The sequence below is a fragment of the Cervus canadensis genome, chromosome 2 (assembly GCF_019320065.1).
Source record: "Cervus canadensis isolate Bull #8, Minnesota chromosome 2, ASM1932006v1, whole genome shotgun sequence".
NCBI lineage: Eukaryota > Metazoa > Chordata > Mammalia > Artiodactyla > Cervidae > Cervus > Cervus canadensis.
In genome coordinates, this window is record NC_057387.1 from 54,457,829 (window position 1) to 54,474,506 (window position 16,678).

General features: G+C 36.5%; 1 protein-coding gene across 2 annotated transcripts in view; it reads right to left on the minus strand.

Annotated features, from left to right (window-relative positions):
* Nucleotides 1–12,847: 12,847 nt before the first annotated feature.
* Nucleotides 12,848–16,678, minus strand: part of CLCA2 (chloride channel accessory 2) — a 39,903-nt gene continuing 36,072 nt past the window's right edge. The window contains exon 14 of one of the 2 annotated variants that reach the window (XM_043460774.1): nucleotides 12,848–13,377. In XM_043460774.1, the coding sequence (XP_043316709.1) occupies nucleotides 12,935–13,377 (443 nt within the window). In that variant the 3' untranslated portion in view covers nucleotides 12,848–12,934. The remainder of the gene's footprint in view (nucleotides 13,378–16,678) is intronic. The other variant, XM_043460775.1, reaches the window with a different exon arrangement.

Sequence of the window (16,678 nt, forward strand, 5' to 3'; positions counted from 1 at the left end):
TGTAATTAATCAAAAGTGAGGCATTGAAATAGAGTGGAAGTACCCAGTTATAAAGTAGTTGTCCAGTATGCTTTTACATAAAAATAATTTATTCAGTGCTTATTGACTAAATGTATGCATTTAACATGCATGCATCATTAAGAGTTTTACATTTTAAAATATTTCAGACACCACCCCACCCCCCCTTATACATGTCTCTCCCCTGGGTTCCTTAGAAAAGAGAGCCTAGGCAAGCTTAGGTACTAGTGATTTGCAAGCCTAATTCCAGAACAGTGGGAGTGAGAGAAAGGGGAAATAATTCAAGGAAGCTTGGGAAGTAATAAAAAGTGCTTATTACACCACTGTGGTGTCATAGAGATCAGCAGGCTACCCTGCAGATTCAGCTGCCCTGCCATCTGGGATGTCTCCTAATGGGCAATCGGAGGAAGGGAAAGTGTCTGGATCCTTCTCATCTACATGTGATCACTTCTCCTGAGCTTTCTTGTGTCACCCAAACCTTCAGCAACTGATTGCAAAAAAAAGAAAGAAAGAAAAACGCTGTGCCTCATGGTATATAAACAGGCAAAGATTCCAAGTGGTGCCTGATTGACCTCTGGCAGTAGATCCACTTGGGCCTACAAGGAGTAGGTAGTGATTGAGGTGCCCAATGGGTCAGGTGGGGCCAAACAAACCTAAAGAAGTTCAATAAGGTGAGTCCAGTACAATTTACTTCTTGAACTGCTCAGATCCACTGTTGTCCTTTCATCATATCTAGTCCCATTATTATAAGGTAAGGCTGGAATTGGGGGTAGGGACATGAGCTAGTTCACGTTTTCATTGAGAGAAGGTATAAGATCAGTCATTCATAGAATCTCCTTTGAATTGCTGGTCATGGGCAATCTCCTAAAATACCCAAAGCAAGAGAGTTATTGAAATAATTTGTGGTGCCTGCTGCTACAGCTGGTCTCAAGACCAGTACAGATATGTATTATCTCCTTTCTTCATCAGCAGTTTCCCTAAGTTTTAGCCAGCATTTTGGCTGATCTGTGTTGTTTGTCTGCCTGATGGAGTGAGCCAGCCCTTCATCCCTGAGGTGTCTGAGCCTTGGGTCACTCTGCCCTTGTGAGCTATGGCTGGAGCGGATGCCTGTGACAGGCGTCACCTGGCATGACAGAGCAGTTTCAGTGCCTGCTTATATTTTGCTTGGCCTTCCCTGCTGGCTGGGGCTTGACTGCTTGTTCAGTGGAGAGTGCTTGCGGCTGCCTCATCTACTAACGCCACTGGCTGGTTGTGTCTCAAGGGAAGGGCGGAGCTGACATGGACCCGCTGGGCAGGCTGTGGCGGCAGCTCTACTTTCTCTGGTACCCAAGTTCAGCCTGAACAGACTCACAGAGGCTTTGGTTCACATAGCATCTCACCCATGGTGCCTGGATCTGGCTTTGTCAGAGGCAGCCCGGATTATTTGTGTATTTTATATAAACAGAAATATAAGTATGCCTCCCTGTGTTTGGCTGCTTTCACCTAATATTTTCAGCATGGATTTCAGCTATGTTGTTTTATGTAGCAGTAATCGTGCTCTTTTTCCTTTGTATTCCATTGTAAAAATATGCCACAATTTACTTACTGATTGCTTTTGGTGAACGTTTGGATTATTTCCTGTTTGGGGCTATTTTAAATAACAGTGCCATAGACATAAGCATTGACTTCAGTTGGGTATGTACCAAGAGTGGACTAGCTAAGGCACAGAATATGTGTATGTCTAGCCATAGTTGATCTCCCAAACACTTTTCAAAATGGTGTACTGATTGATCTACATTTCTACTAGTACACAGTGCGGCTGGTCTTTACAATTTTATCCACACTGGATGGGGTATAATCATGTTGTACTGTAGTTTTAATTTGCATGTTTCCTGATGACTGATGTTACTATACACCTTTTCATTTAATTGCTAGTCATTTGGATATCCTCTGTTATGAAGTGCCTTTACAAGTCTTTGCCCAGTTTTTAATCAGGTTTTTTTCTTGTTGAATTTTAGGAATTCTTTTGATGTTCTGGGTTGGAGTTCTCTCGTTTGAGTTCTTTATTGGATGTATACATTGCAAGTATCTTTTCCCAGTTTGTGGCTTGTCTTAATGGTTCTCTTGGATAAACAGAGGTTCTTCATTTTAATGGAATTCAATTTAATGTTTTATTTTATGGGTAATGTTTTTGGGGTCATGTTGGAGACAGCGTTTCCAAGTTCATGAAGATGTTATACAATATTCTATTCTAGAGCTTTGTCATTTTATCTTTCACATTTAGTTCTGTGATCTATCAAAAATTACATTTTGTATATAAAGTATGGGGTAGGATTCAAGATTTTGTTTTGTTTTGTTTTGCTCTCTAGGTAGCAGCACATGCAGATCATTTATTGACAGGATCATCCTTTACCCCCAAGGGCTTCCTAAGTGGCTTAGTGGTAAAGAATCCACTTGCTAAGGCAGGAGAGGCAGGAGACTTGTGTTCGATCCCTGGGTCAGGAAGATCCACTGGAGAAGGGAATGGGACCCCACTCCAGTACTCTTGCCTGGGAAATCCCATGGACAGAGGAGCCTGGTGGGCTACAGTCCATGGGGTCACCAAAAGTCTGACATGACTGAGCAACTGAGCATGCATTCCTGTCCCCCCACTGAGTTGCAGTTGAGCTTTTGTTGTGAATGAGGCGACTGCAAGTGTGCAGATCTGTTTCCAGACTATACAGTTCTACTGGTGTATATGACCAGGCTTATTATCTCAGTACTGTCTTGTCTTAGTTACTGCTGGTTTATAAGTCTTAATATTTAGTAGTGTAAACACTAGATTTATTTTTCTTCAAGATTATATTGGCTATTTTTGGTCCTTTGCGTTTAACTATAAAAGTATCAGCCTGGGAATTCTACCCGAAGAAAATTCCTGGATTTGACAGGATCGTGTTAAATTTATATGCTCATTGTAATATGTTAGCTAAATGATAACAACCACCAGCGCCTTGACAATTCTGAGGTCAACCATAAAAGGTCAAAAAGTGATGGTTACCCAATTCCTGGAAATCTCCACCCCTTCTCCAAAATAGTTGGAATAATCCTACTACTCATTAGACTCTGAAATTACTCAGCCTATAAAAATTCTTCACCTCATATTTCAGGGCCTCTCATCTTCTGAAATGGCCCACACTCTGTCGGTGGACTGTATTTCTCCCAAACCCTTTTTTGCCTTTTTGAGACAGATCACATTCTGTCTATGAAATGTGTATCTCTCTAAATAAATCCACTTCTTACTTAAAATAAACAAATATATACATATTTATACATCAGTTTGGAAAGAATTGACATTTTTATAATATTGAGTTTTTGAGTCTTTCAATCCATGGTCCGGGAATATCTTTTCACTTTAAGTTTTATTTATTTGCGCTCAATCATGTTTTATAGTTTTAAGGGTAAAAGTCTTATGTACCTTTGGTTAAAGTTATTTCCATGGTTTTTAAAAATTTGGGGGTGTTATTATAAATGGTATTTTTATAAAATTTCATTTTCTAATTTATTGCTGATATATAAAAATATAGATTTTTGTGTATTGACTTTTCTTCCACAGAACTTACTAAATACATTTATTTCTAGTAGTTTATAGATTCTTTTGGATTTTGTATGCTTATAATTATGTCATCTATGAATAATAATATTCTTCCTTTTCAATCTTATATTATAATATTTTTATTTTGTTTCCTTCTCTTATTACACTTGTACTTCTCTCCAGTACAGCATTGAGTACCAGTGGAAAGAATGGATATCTTTATTCTTGTTCCCAATACCAAATGAAAAAGCATCCTATATTTTACCATTAAGTATGATATTACCTAGAGATATTTTGTAGATATCTTCATCAGACTAAGAAAGTCTCCATCTATTCCTAGTTTGCTAACAGTTTTCTTTGTAAAAATCATAAATAGGTTTTTAAATTTTCCCAAGTGCTTTTTATGCAGCTATTGACTTTTATTTTTTATGCTGGTAATATGGGGGCTTACATGGGTTTGAGTTTTCGATAGTAAATCCTCCTTACACTCCTAGAATAAGTTCTTGATCATGATGTAGTATACTTTTTGGTGTACTTACATTTTGGTTAGGATTTTTTGCATCTATGTTCATGAGAGGGATTGGCCTTAACTTTTCCTTTCTTATAATGGTCGTGCCAGGTATTAGTTTCAAGGCTATCTGGTCTCAAAAAAGTTGGAAAATGTTTCCTATTTTTCTATTCTCTTGAATAGTTTTAAACAAACTATTTGTTTAAAACATATTATTTCTTCTTTAAATTTCCTTCTATTGTTTTAGCTTCATCCTGTAAGTTTTGCTATGACATATTTTAATTATTATTCAGTTCCAAATATTTTCTAACTTTTATTTTGGGTTCTTTTATTAGCATATGTGCTATGTGAAAAGAAGGCTATTGCTTAATTTGCAAACATTTGGGGAGTCTCTAGATAATCTATTATTAATTTCTAGTTTAATTCCACTGGAGCCAGAAAGCATACTCTAAGGCTTAAATTATTTGATATTGGTTGAATCTTACTTTTTTCCTCAGCTTATGGTCTGGTTGGTAAAATGTTTCATGTGCTTTTGAGAAAGATATTTGCTCTGTAGTTATTAAGTTACAGTGTTCTGTACATGTTTAACCAAGTTAATTAATCATGTTATCCAAATTTTCTCATTTGTTACCAATTTTTGTCTTTTTACTGAGAGATATGTTAAAATCTCCAATTATAATTGTGAACTTATCTATTTATTTTTCTTTCTATTCAGTTCAGCTATGGTTTTGGTGTAGGCAAATTTAGGATTGTTATATAATTGTCATCACAAAATGTCTTTTCTATCTCTAACAATACCTCTTGCATAAAATCTACTTTTAATTATATTAACTATGGTATATACTGGTATTTTGAATATTGAAAAGTTAAAAAAACACAGTACAGTTCTTGGCATATGGAATTTATTCAATAAAGTATCTTTACACTTCTTCTTCATTCCATTTACCCAAACTGTAGCCTTGAAGGGGAAGTCAACAACATGAAAAGGCTGGGGCTTTGCATTAGATGGCATCAAGTAAGAATGACCAATATATATATGTAGGACATTGGTGTGTTTAACAGGTAATTTTAAGCTGTTTGCCATATAGCACCTCAATATTACTCCTGCTTCCACACCCTAGTTCATAACATCCTTTAGTAATGGTAATAAGGCTGTAAGGTATTCATACATTATTGATGACAGAAAAATTGGTACAAATGTTTTGGAAGGACATATGCATTACAGTTTAAGTGTGTTTGTCTTTCAACATAGCAATTCCATCCTAGGAATTTACCAATAGACTCATACAGGTGTATAAGATTATATGTACAAGGATAATATAATTTGTCCCTCAAAATATACTTTATAATAGCAAGAAGTAGAATTAATAAGTAAGCTTATTGATTATCTATTTTATAACATCTTAAACATCTATAGTTTTAATAATAGCATGTATTACTTTTATAAGTGAACTAAATTCATATATAAAACTAAAATGTTAGACTAAATACTGTCATTGGAAATCCTAAAATGTTAGCATAGAAGTGGTAGTTCTGTTTTCTCTATTCTTAATTTCTCACCTATTTTTTCTTTATTCTTCCATTTAACACTCTCTGTTTTCTTTTATCTTCATGCTCTTGATTCTTCTTCCCTATATTAGTGTGAAGTAAGGTTATGCTAGTTTTATAAATGTTCTTTTGAATGTTTGCTAACTTATGTTGCTTCTGTTCCACAAGCCAAGATATCTTTCTGTCGAAAGCTATTGCCCGTTGTACTGAATGAATTCCTCCTTGTGCCCTTGAGACAAGTGTTCGAGAGAACAGCTCAGAAAGCAGCTTTTTGATAAGACTTAGAAGCCTCCCTGGCGGCTCAGATGGCAAAGAATCTGCCTGCAATGCGGGAGACCTGTGTTCAACCCCTGGAGGAGGCATGGAAACCCACTCCAGTATTCTTGCCTGGAAAATCCCCATGGACACATGCATGTCAGAAAAGGTGGCCTTAGAGAACCTAGTGAGTTACAGTCCACGGGGTCACAAAGAGTCAGATACGACTGAGCAACCAAGCACAGCAACCTGTAGCTGAGAGGAGACAAACTGGCTACCATCTGGGTTGCTTTCCACCCATGCATGGAATCATCTTGCTGATAAGAGCTTTATGGTCTAAGTGCAGAAGGAATTTATGAAGGGAGGCCTCTCTTTTGATCTTTGGGGACAAGCTCTAATTACCTCCATGCATATGAGCATACTTTTCTGTGCCTTTGAGTACTTCTCTGTCTATCATCATGTATTCTATAACTGTATCCCTAGCTTTCATATTTTATTTTGTCTCTATCTTTGTGCCTGAGCTGTGCTTTTCCACTTCCTATGATCTGTTGTTCAGTTGCTCAGTCATGTCTGACTCTTTGCAAGCCCGTGGACTGCAGAATGCCGGGCTTCCCTGTTCTTCACCATCTCCTGAAGCTTGCTCAAACTCATGTCCATTGAGTCAGTGATGCCATCCAACCATCTCGTCCTCTGTCCTCCCCTTCTCCTCCTGCCTTCAATCTTTCCCAGCATCAAGGCCTTTTCCAATGAGTTGGCTCTTTGCATCAGGTGGCCAAATTATTGGAGCTTCAGCATCAGCATCAGTCCTTCCAAAGGATATTCAGGGCTGATTTCTTTTAGGATTGACTGGTTTAATCTCTTTGCAGTCCAAGGGACTCTTAAGAGTCTTCTCCAACACCACAGTTTAAAAGCATCAGTTCTTTGGTGCTCAGCCTTCTTTATGGTCCAACTCTCACATCCATATATGTGAAAGTGAAAGTCACTCAGTCGTGCCCAACTCTTTGCAACCCAACTGTATAGTCCATGGAACCCATGTCCAACTCTTTGCGAGTGTCCAACTCTTTGTGACCCAACTGTATATTCTGTATAGTCCATGGAATTCTACAGTCCAGAATACTGGAATGGTCAGCCTTTCCTTTCTCCAGGGGATCTTCCTAACCCAGGGATCAAACCTAGATCTCCTACATTGCAGGAGGATTCTTTACCAGCTGAACCACAAGGGAAGCCCCACATCCATACATGACTACTGGAAAAAACATAGCTTTGACTATACGGACCTTTGTTGGCAAAGTAATGTCTCTGCTTTTTAATATGCTGTCTAGGTTGGTCATAACTTTCCTTCCAAGGAGTAGGCATCTTTTAATTTCAAGGCTGCAATCACCATCTACAGTGATTTTGGAGCCCAGGAAAATAAAGTCCTATGATACATACAAAATAAATCAGATTCTCATTTCTTCAGAGCCTGCTATTTATCTGACTTTCCCCCTGCTTCTATTCCTTGTTTTCCTGTATTTTACAGTCCCAGATAATAACACAGATCTTAGCATATAAAGCAGCATCCACCCAACTTTATATCCATCTCCCTTCTTAATTTTTCATCAGCTAGATTTTCTACCAGCCTCATAGGAGTTAAATCTTCTAACACGGACTGTCTTCAGTTTATTTGAACTATTTGTTTCTATTCATTTTGTCTTCTCTATTTCATTGAGATCTGGTTCAGTTTTGCTCTCATTTTCCCCTTTGGCTCAGCTGGTGACAAATCCACCAGTAGTGTGGGAGACCTGGGTTCGATCCCTGGGTTGGGAAGATCCCCTGGAGAAGGGAAAGGCTCTCCACTCCAGTATTCTGGCCTGGAGAATTCCATGGACTGTATAGTTCATGGACTCGCAAAGAGTCGGACAGGACTGAAAGACTTTCACTTTTCGCTTTTCTTACATTCATGTGTCAGATGTCCATATGAATGGTGCCTTTCTCTTCCTCCCTGTGAAGCAAGGTTTCTCAATCATGGCACTATTGACGTTTTTGGCTGCCTAGATTTTAAAATATATCTTTGCTCAATATAAAGCTCCTCATTGGCAGATATTTTTTAGCACTCTAAGATATCATTTTGTTTTTTTCTGCCCTCAGTTATTTCTGATGAGTAGTTAGTCACCTTTCCTATAATATATGTAGGTGTTATTTTCTTTATATAGATACCAATTTTAGATTCACTGAGCATGTTAGACCTGTGGGTTGGTAGTTTGAATCAAATTTGGAAATTTTTCATATTTCTTTGAATATTTTACGCTCTATTTCCCTCCCTTTAATTCTGGTACTAATTTATGTGTACAGTAGACTACTTGATAATGTCACACAAGTCATTTGATTGTTTTTCTTTTTTAATGAAATGCTTCAGTTTAGATGCTTTCTAATTTCCTTTCTTTAAGTCATATGATCCTTTCTTCTGTAGTGTCAGTCTGTTGTTAATCCATTACAGACTTTTTCCATACATTTCATTTTTCAATTTTGGGATTTTGATTTGCTTGTTTTTAAAGACTTTCACATCTTTCCTGAAATTCTTCCTCAATTAATCACTTATATCTATCTTTTCCTATAATTTATCTTATTTATAATGTTACTGTAAACTAATTATCTACCAGTTCCAAATCTGGATCATTTTTGGATCATCTTTTATTGACAAAGTTTTATTCTTATTAATTATAGAACAGATTTCCTGCTTGTTGCCGTGTATGTTAATGTTTTATTATGTACTGGATGATAAATTGTAAAGACTTTGTGTTATGTCCTCTTTCTCTGAGTTATGTTCTGGCATAATCAAATTATTGGTGAATATAATCTTGATTCTATAGAGTATTGGTTTTAGACTTTGTCAGAACAGATCTATTTTAGTTTTGCCCTTGGTTCTAGGGCCTAATTCTTAGTCTGTGGGTGTGATCCTTACCACAGTTGTGGCCCTTCCAGAGTTTCAATGAAAACACAAGGTGCTTACCAACTCCTCCAACTTAGATGAGGTTGAACCTTAAACTTTTTCTCCTCAGGACTAGGCAGTTGCTGAAATCTCTGTTCAGCTCTTTCAGCCTCTAAGCTCTGATTTTCCTTTAAATTCTTTTGCAGTTTAAGATTTATCCAAGGATTAAGAAGTTGCAGATTTGGGAATTTCCTCCTTACAGTTGCTTCCTTTCTGAAATTTCCTCCATCAGTTGCCAACTGCTTTAGCAACACAGAACTCTTACTTTTGGTTTATCAGCTCAGTAATACTGCTGCTTTCTGCTTGAGCTCTATCCAGATATTCTGAGCAAACTGGGAATGACTTCTGGGGGAAATACTGGTTAAATGTGGATATCACCTAGACTGTGTTCCTTTTTTCAAGGATCATATCCCCTCCAGTTTTCACCTGTGTTTCTTGGTTTCCAGTGCCTTCAAAGGGTTGTGATTTATATTTTATTCCAGGGTTATAAATATTATCAACAAGATGATTGGTTTGATATGAAGAAATTTGCCATTAGTGCAATTGGATTCATCATGTTGTTTTAAATAAATGATATAGGTGGGGATCAATTCTTCTGAAATAATTACATTATGGCATAAGGCAAAACCAAACAAAATAATTTTTAGTAGACTTTCTAATAATATGCAGGTGCAAAAGCATTTGCATTTTGGAACAGTCAACATTGCACATATAATAGCAATCTGCTCAGCACATAGGCTACATGAATTCATCTCCTAAAAATCTCTCTCACTGAAATTTAACCTGCTTTTACTATCCCTAAAAAGAATAGTGTAAAAATGGAAAGGATATTGTCCTCAATATCAGGAACAGATTTCTATATATTGCATAACTAACCATTCTGGCATATGAATATAATAATAATAATACTTTCCTATATTACCTCCCAGGCAGCTTATCCATCTTTGGGCTTCCCTGGTGGCTCAGCTGGTAAAGAATCTGCCTGCAATGCAGGAGAGCTGGGTTTGATCCCTGGGTTGGGAAAATTCCCTGGAGAAGGGGACAGCAACCCACTCCAGTATTCTTGCCTGGAGAATTCCATGGACAGAGGAGCCTGGTTTGCTACAGTCCATGAGGTTGCTGAGAGTCAGACATGACTAAGCCGCAGAGCAGCTTATGTCACCTTCAATTCCTAAACTTCTCTTTCCTCTCCCAAATAATTGAGCAATTGGCTCAAAATTTTTTCCTCCTCTTGCGATCTTGGATCAAATCATCAGTGATATCACCATTCATGTGGTATCCCACTAGTGACCAATACTTCACAGTTGCTCATTCTCTTTGGCCCAGCTCTCATATATTTATATTCTTTATCATTTGTTCAGGATCAGTGTCACCTCCTTTCTTATGTCTCTGTTCTATTGATGATCATTGGGGTCTTGAAATCAGTATCATCCCAGATTTACCACATCTTTCTTATTGTCTAATGTACACCTGGATAAGCCTAGGTGTACTAGGCAGGAGATGAGCTCCTAGCAAGCAGTTGCAAGCACCATGTTTCTTTCAAAGAACTCACTTGTTTAAGCAGACTTTCTTGCAATGAGTAAAAGATAAGCCGACAAAGTGTTTTTCACTCCCTCACAATCACTGAAGCTTGTTTACCCTATACCTTTGATGAGATCAATCTTTCAACTCTGCTATATTTCACTTTACCACTTCAACATCATTAATCTGTTTCAGTTCTGTCTCTCTCAATGCAGTGATTTGTGGATTTAAAGCCATGTGTTCATACTATACCCACAAAACTAAAAGAAAAAAAAAAAAAGCCCTGTTCCTTCAGCCTAACCCTGTTTTCTTGCTTATTAACCTTGAAGATTTAAATATTTCTAGACATATCCCTGGCATTTTCCCACATTTTCTTAAATAGACAGGAGTAAACTTCCCTGGTGGTCCAGTGGTTGAGATCATACTTGCCAGTGCAGGGGACACAGGTTCGATCCCTGGTCTGGGAAGATCCCACATGCCAAGGAGCACCTGGGTCCATGTGCCAAGGTTACTGAAGCCCTGAAGCTCTAGAACCTGGGTGATGCAACTACCAAAGCCTGCCTGCCTAGAGCTCACGCCCTGCAACAAGAGAAGCCACGACAATGAGAAGCCTTCACACACAACAAAGAGTAGCCCCTGCTTGCTGCCACTAGAGAAAGCCCACACGGCAACAAAGACCAACACTGCCAAAATAAATAAATAAACAAATTAAAAAAATAGGCAGGAGTGAAGGAGCATTATGACAACTTCACTCCTGTATACTCTGCCGTTAGCCAGCACAGTGCTTTAGATTACTCCCTTAGCCCTTCATTTCCCTATTTATAAATTGAGGAAAAGATTTGAAAACCCATCCACCCCATCTCAGTATTTTACCAGCTTAGTGAAGCTACAAAAAAGTAGATCCCAGGATACCGACACAATGGAAGAAAGGGATGAGGGACTGCCTGCCCAGTGAAATCTTGAAGTCCCCATCAGTGAAAATTTAGGCACCGTGAGATTCAGCATGTGACAGGCCAGACCTGGGATGTCATATGAACTGCAAGGAGGCAGCCTAGGTAGAGGTATTTGCTGGTCATTTGACTCCCCAGCACTGTTCTGGAGTCTCTTACTCAAGGTTTCATGCTCTTTGTCTCTTTGCATTCTTCTTCCAGCTCCCCACTATTCCCTCTCCACCTCCAAAGTGAAAGTGAAAGTGAAGTCGCTCAGTCGTGTCCGACTCTTTGCCACCCCATGGGCAGTAACCTGCACCAGGCTCCTCCGTCTATGGGATATTCTAGGCAAGAGTACTGGAGTGGGTTGCCATTTCCTTCTCCAGGGAATCTTCCCGACCCAGAGATCGAACCCAAGTCTCCTGCATTGTAGACAGACGCTTTACCGTCTGCACCACCAAGGAAGTCCACCTCCAAAACTTAACCTAATTGTCATTCTTAGTTGGTACTAGTAATGAAACAGTTCTATTCCACATTATTGTTTATATTTACCCAATAAAATTTTAAGTTCTATAATATGCAAAGCATGCAATTTTATTGCCCCATAATCTTAAAAAAAAAGAGTAAAATTAAATAAAAGATAATTTTTTATTTCCTTATGACCTGTGCTTGCCTCTCTCTGGTCATCCTCCACCCCTGTAGGTAAATACCTGTAGGTAAATAATCTTTTATGGGGAAAGGATTCCTGAAGTCTTATTTAAACAGTAAAAAACAGAATTAGTTAATAATTTCCAAAGGTCAGTTCCTCCCCTGTGACTTCTTTGGTTGAAGTTGAATGAAATGGTATAGCCTATTTTTGTGTTAAAATAAGCTCAGAACTATGTACTTTTTTCTTTACTTAGTCTTATGAGAACTATAACCATTTTCATTGAATAACACTCAAAGCAAATTACTTGGAAAACTGCTTTGATAAGAGTAGAACATTTAAGCAATAAATTTATTACACCTCTGTTATAAAACCAGTGTCAGGTTTTATAATACCTACATTTTAAGGTTACCTCTTACAGTGAACCAAATCTCTTTGAGCATTAGCAGTGGCATCTATCTATAGTCTAATTAACCAAATGAAAGAAGAAAAGAACTTTACAATAGGTGCTTCATATAGAAAATACAACTTGACTTTTAGTCATAAACAAGCAACCTGCTCTAAACAAATAAGGAGAAATGAAAAATTAATCATAACAACTGAACAATTGTTTCATGTAGATAATTATACTGTATCATTCAGGCATAAACTTCTTCTCTTTACTTGGGGCTGTATTTCCTCTTCAATAGAGCAAGCTTTTGAATCTTTGCTTCAATTTTGCTATTGCCTTTGCCTTTCAACACATAAACTTAGAGAATAAATTCCATTATTTTGTCCATAGCCAAAGCCTAAAGGTTTTCTAATTCCCCTCCCCCTAAATTAATGCTATAAAAAAGATTTTTTGTCTAGTTACCATGTAAAATTCTGATCTATACTGCACAGAAACTCAAGGCATTTTTAATAATTTGATGTTAATTTGACTTTATTAGTATGTTTTTGTAAAGTGCAAAAGCCACTTATATTTAAGCGGGAATGTACTCTGTACATTTGCTCATAGTAATTTTGTTTCATTCTCTTTCTTACCTGCTCTCTTTTTCCTTTTTAAAACACAGTGTGTTACAACTATAGTGAGGCAAATGGTTCCTATAATACCTATTGCTGTCAGAACTCCTTTTAATATCAGATCATCTCTGGCAAGTACAGGAGGAGAATTTGGGAGAATCAACAGAGATGCCTGTGCAATGTTAGAGACAGCAGACTTTAAGGAGTTTCTGTCTACTGCTCGTATTGCCATATAAATTCTGTGGCTTTTTTGTGCCTCTCCATCAGGTTGATGTTCAGGTCTGTTTGTGAAAAGCTCTGATGAGAATTTAAATGTCTCCTTGGTACCAGCTTGCTGAGGATTTAACTTCGATGTATTCACTAAAATGGCATTGCTAAAGTCATCTTGAATCTTCTGCAGACTTTTACTCACTCTTATTTCATAGCTGTTAGCTGAAATTAAAAAAAAAATACAAATGGGAAGTTAGGTGATTTTGAATAAACTCTCTAGTTTATTAGAAATGGCTTAATGACAATAGCAACCAAAAAAATCAAAATACCTATGAATAAACAAGGCGAGAAATATGCATATGAACAAAACTGTTAAGACACTACATAAGAACTCATACTAAAAACTGAATAAGAGAAAAGATTTATTATGTTTTTCAATAGCAAGATTCAACAGAATAAAACATGTTATTTTTCCTTAAGTTATTTTATAAATTTTACATGATTTTATTAAAAGTACCTCTAGTTTCTGTTTTAACGAGCTTATTGCAAGTTTAAACAGAAACTAAATAATCAAAATTAGCCATATAAATTTACAAAATAGCAAATTTTTAGTGGAAGGACTGACTTTATCATATATAAAAATCTTGCAATGCTTCAATAGCTAAAAAACTGCAGCACAGGTGCATGAACAGATTCATATATAAAAATCTGCCAAAATATATTCAGGAATTTAGTATATGATAAAGATAGAATCCAAGTTAATGGGGGAAGGTACAAATTTCTTGATAATGATATTATAACAATCGGGCAAAAAGATGGAAAAAATATGATCCATACTGCAAACATTTTTTTCAGGATAAAAATTCCAAAGTAAATAAAAAGTTTGATGTAGAAAAATATTAAGTAGTAGGAAACAATGAATGAATTTCTTTAAAAACCTGAAGTGGAAAAGGACCTTATAATTAGGACTCAAGATTCAGATGCCATAAACAAAAAATTCCATGAATTTATACACATAAAATAAAAATTTTCTACATGGGAAAAAGACTCTTAAGCAAAATATAAGCATATATGTTACATGACAAAAATATTTGTAACTTAAATCAAAGATAAATGGTAATTGTTGAGTGGCTTCTATTGGACTAACTCATTAGCAGATAATAGATATAAACTCTGAAGAAGGAAAGGGGAAAGAAAAACTAGAATCCAATAAAAACAAATAAGAACCAAAGGAGTTACAACCTGTAAAAGAAGAAAACCAGACTGGGACTGATTTACATTTATACAACTTTTCCTTTGAAGGTACTTTCCACTTCAGTACAACTATCTAGAACTGATACACAAAGCTACTATCTTCTTGGTCTTAAAAATTAGAGGAGATAGTGTGGGATTGCCAGAGTGGTTGAAAATTGGGGAGCTGCAGAGGGATGAGCCCCAAATCTGGGTATTATCTTCTCTCACATTATTGGAAGACCTCTGAATTACATGTGTTGGTGAAAAATCAAGGACTCAAGGGGAAAACCACAGCTAGATGGCTCATAAATGGAGTGGAGTCTTCTGCCAGTGCCCATCACAGGGGAGATACAGAGTTTGGAGTGTGAGTCTTGCCACTTTAAAGGAGCTTGGTAAATATCTTGACATGCCTGTTAAAACACTATAAAAGCTGTGCCTTAGGAATAAAATTGTGTCCCAGGATTAAGGGATATACCATACGATTAAGAGCAAAACTGAAATAGACAAACACTATCTAAAAGTAAAATCAAGCATCCTAAAATTCCAGGTGATCCAAGGTATCTACTGGAAAATTTCAAAACTCTTCAGGGGAGTACAACAAAGTCCAGAGTCTATAATTTACTACCATATGTCCAATATATAATAAAAATTACTAGACATGCAAAGAAAGAGAAAATGTGATATGTAGTCAAGAAATGTATCAGCAAATCAAAGCAGTCACAAATGACAGATTCGAAATTAATAGACAAGGATCTTAAAATAACCATGGTGAATATGGTCTACACACAAGACAAGCTGGATATAGTGAATGAAGGCATAGGAAATTTGAAGAGAGATATGAAGACTTTAAAAAGGAAACAAATGGAAATTTTAGAAAAAAATACAGTGAAAAAAATCATTTGAGAGGATTAGTAGCAGGCTGGACACAATGGAAGAATTTGTAACCTTGAAGACAGGTCCATTAAAGAAAAGGAACAAAAATTGAACAGAATCTCAGTGACTTTTAAGATCCTCAGACATATCCATTTGGTGTGTATGATAAGTTATGATATGATATATAATACCCAGGAAGGAAAGAAGAATAAATTAATGTAGATATTTTTTGAAGATTTACCAGCTGAAAATATTCTAAATTTTATCAAAAGAATACTCCACAGACTAGGAGAGTTCAGTAATCCCCAACAGAGTAAGTATCAGAAAACCACACTTGAGTCAAATCACGGTCAATCTGCTAAACACCAAAGATAAAGGAAAATAATTGAAAGCTAACTTGTCAGAAAAAAATTGGGGCCAGAAGACAATGAAATAATATATTTAAACTGCTGAAAAAAACACTTGTTGCCCTAGAAATCTACATCCTAGTGAAAAATATCCTTTAAAAATTAAGGGACACATTTCAGAAAAATTAATATTGAAAAAAATTGTTACTCAAAGACCTCAACTACAAAGGAAATGATAAAAATTCTGATCTGCAGGAAGAATAGAAGAGGACTAGAAATGGTGTTTATACCAGATAGGTAATTAAAAAGGATATATTTTTTCTCTTTAAAATTTCTTTGAAAGATAATTGATTGTTTAAAACAAAAGCCATAATAATGCATTATGGGGTTTATAACAAATGTAGAAGTAAAATATATGACAGCAAGATCACAATGGATGACAGAGGGTAAATGGAAATATACTTTTGAAAGATTCACATATTATATGTGTGTGTATGTGTGTTACTTGCTCAGTTGAAACTGACTCTGCAACCCCATAGACTGTAGCCCGCCAGGCAGCTCTGTCCATGGGATTCTTTGCAAGAATACTGGAGTTGGTTGCCATCCCTTTCTCCAGGGGATCTTCCCAACCCAGGGATCCAACCCTGGTATCCTACATTGCGGGAAGATTCTTTTCCATCTGAGCCACCCATGTCTCTTTCTATATGTGTAGTAGCATAATACTAATGCAAGGCAGATTGAGATAAATTAAGAAAAATGCAATTGATAGAAGAGAAAAATTTGAGTAAATGAGGGCAGAATTTTGTTTTGATTTCCCTTATATTGTTTTGACCTTTAAAACTGTGGTAAAATACCCATAACATAAACTTTACCATTTTTACCACTTTTTAAAGTGTGTAGTTCAGCAGTGTTAAGTACATTTATATTGTTGTACTGCTATGACTTTCAAACTGTATTCATGTAATATCAACTCAAAAACAAAATTATTGGTCAGAAATAATTGCTAAAGAAAGCCACCTGTAGTACTAACTCTAATATAGCATAATTCTTACCTAAAATGGTTAAAAATA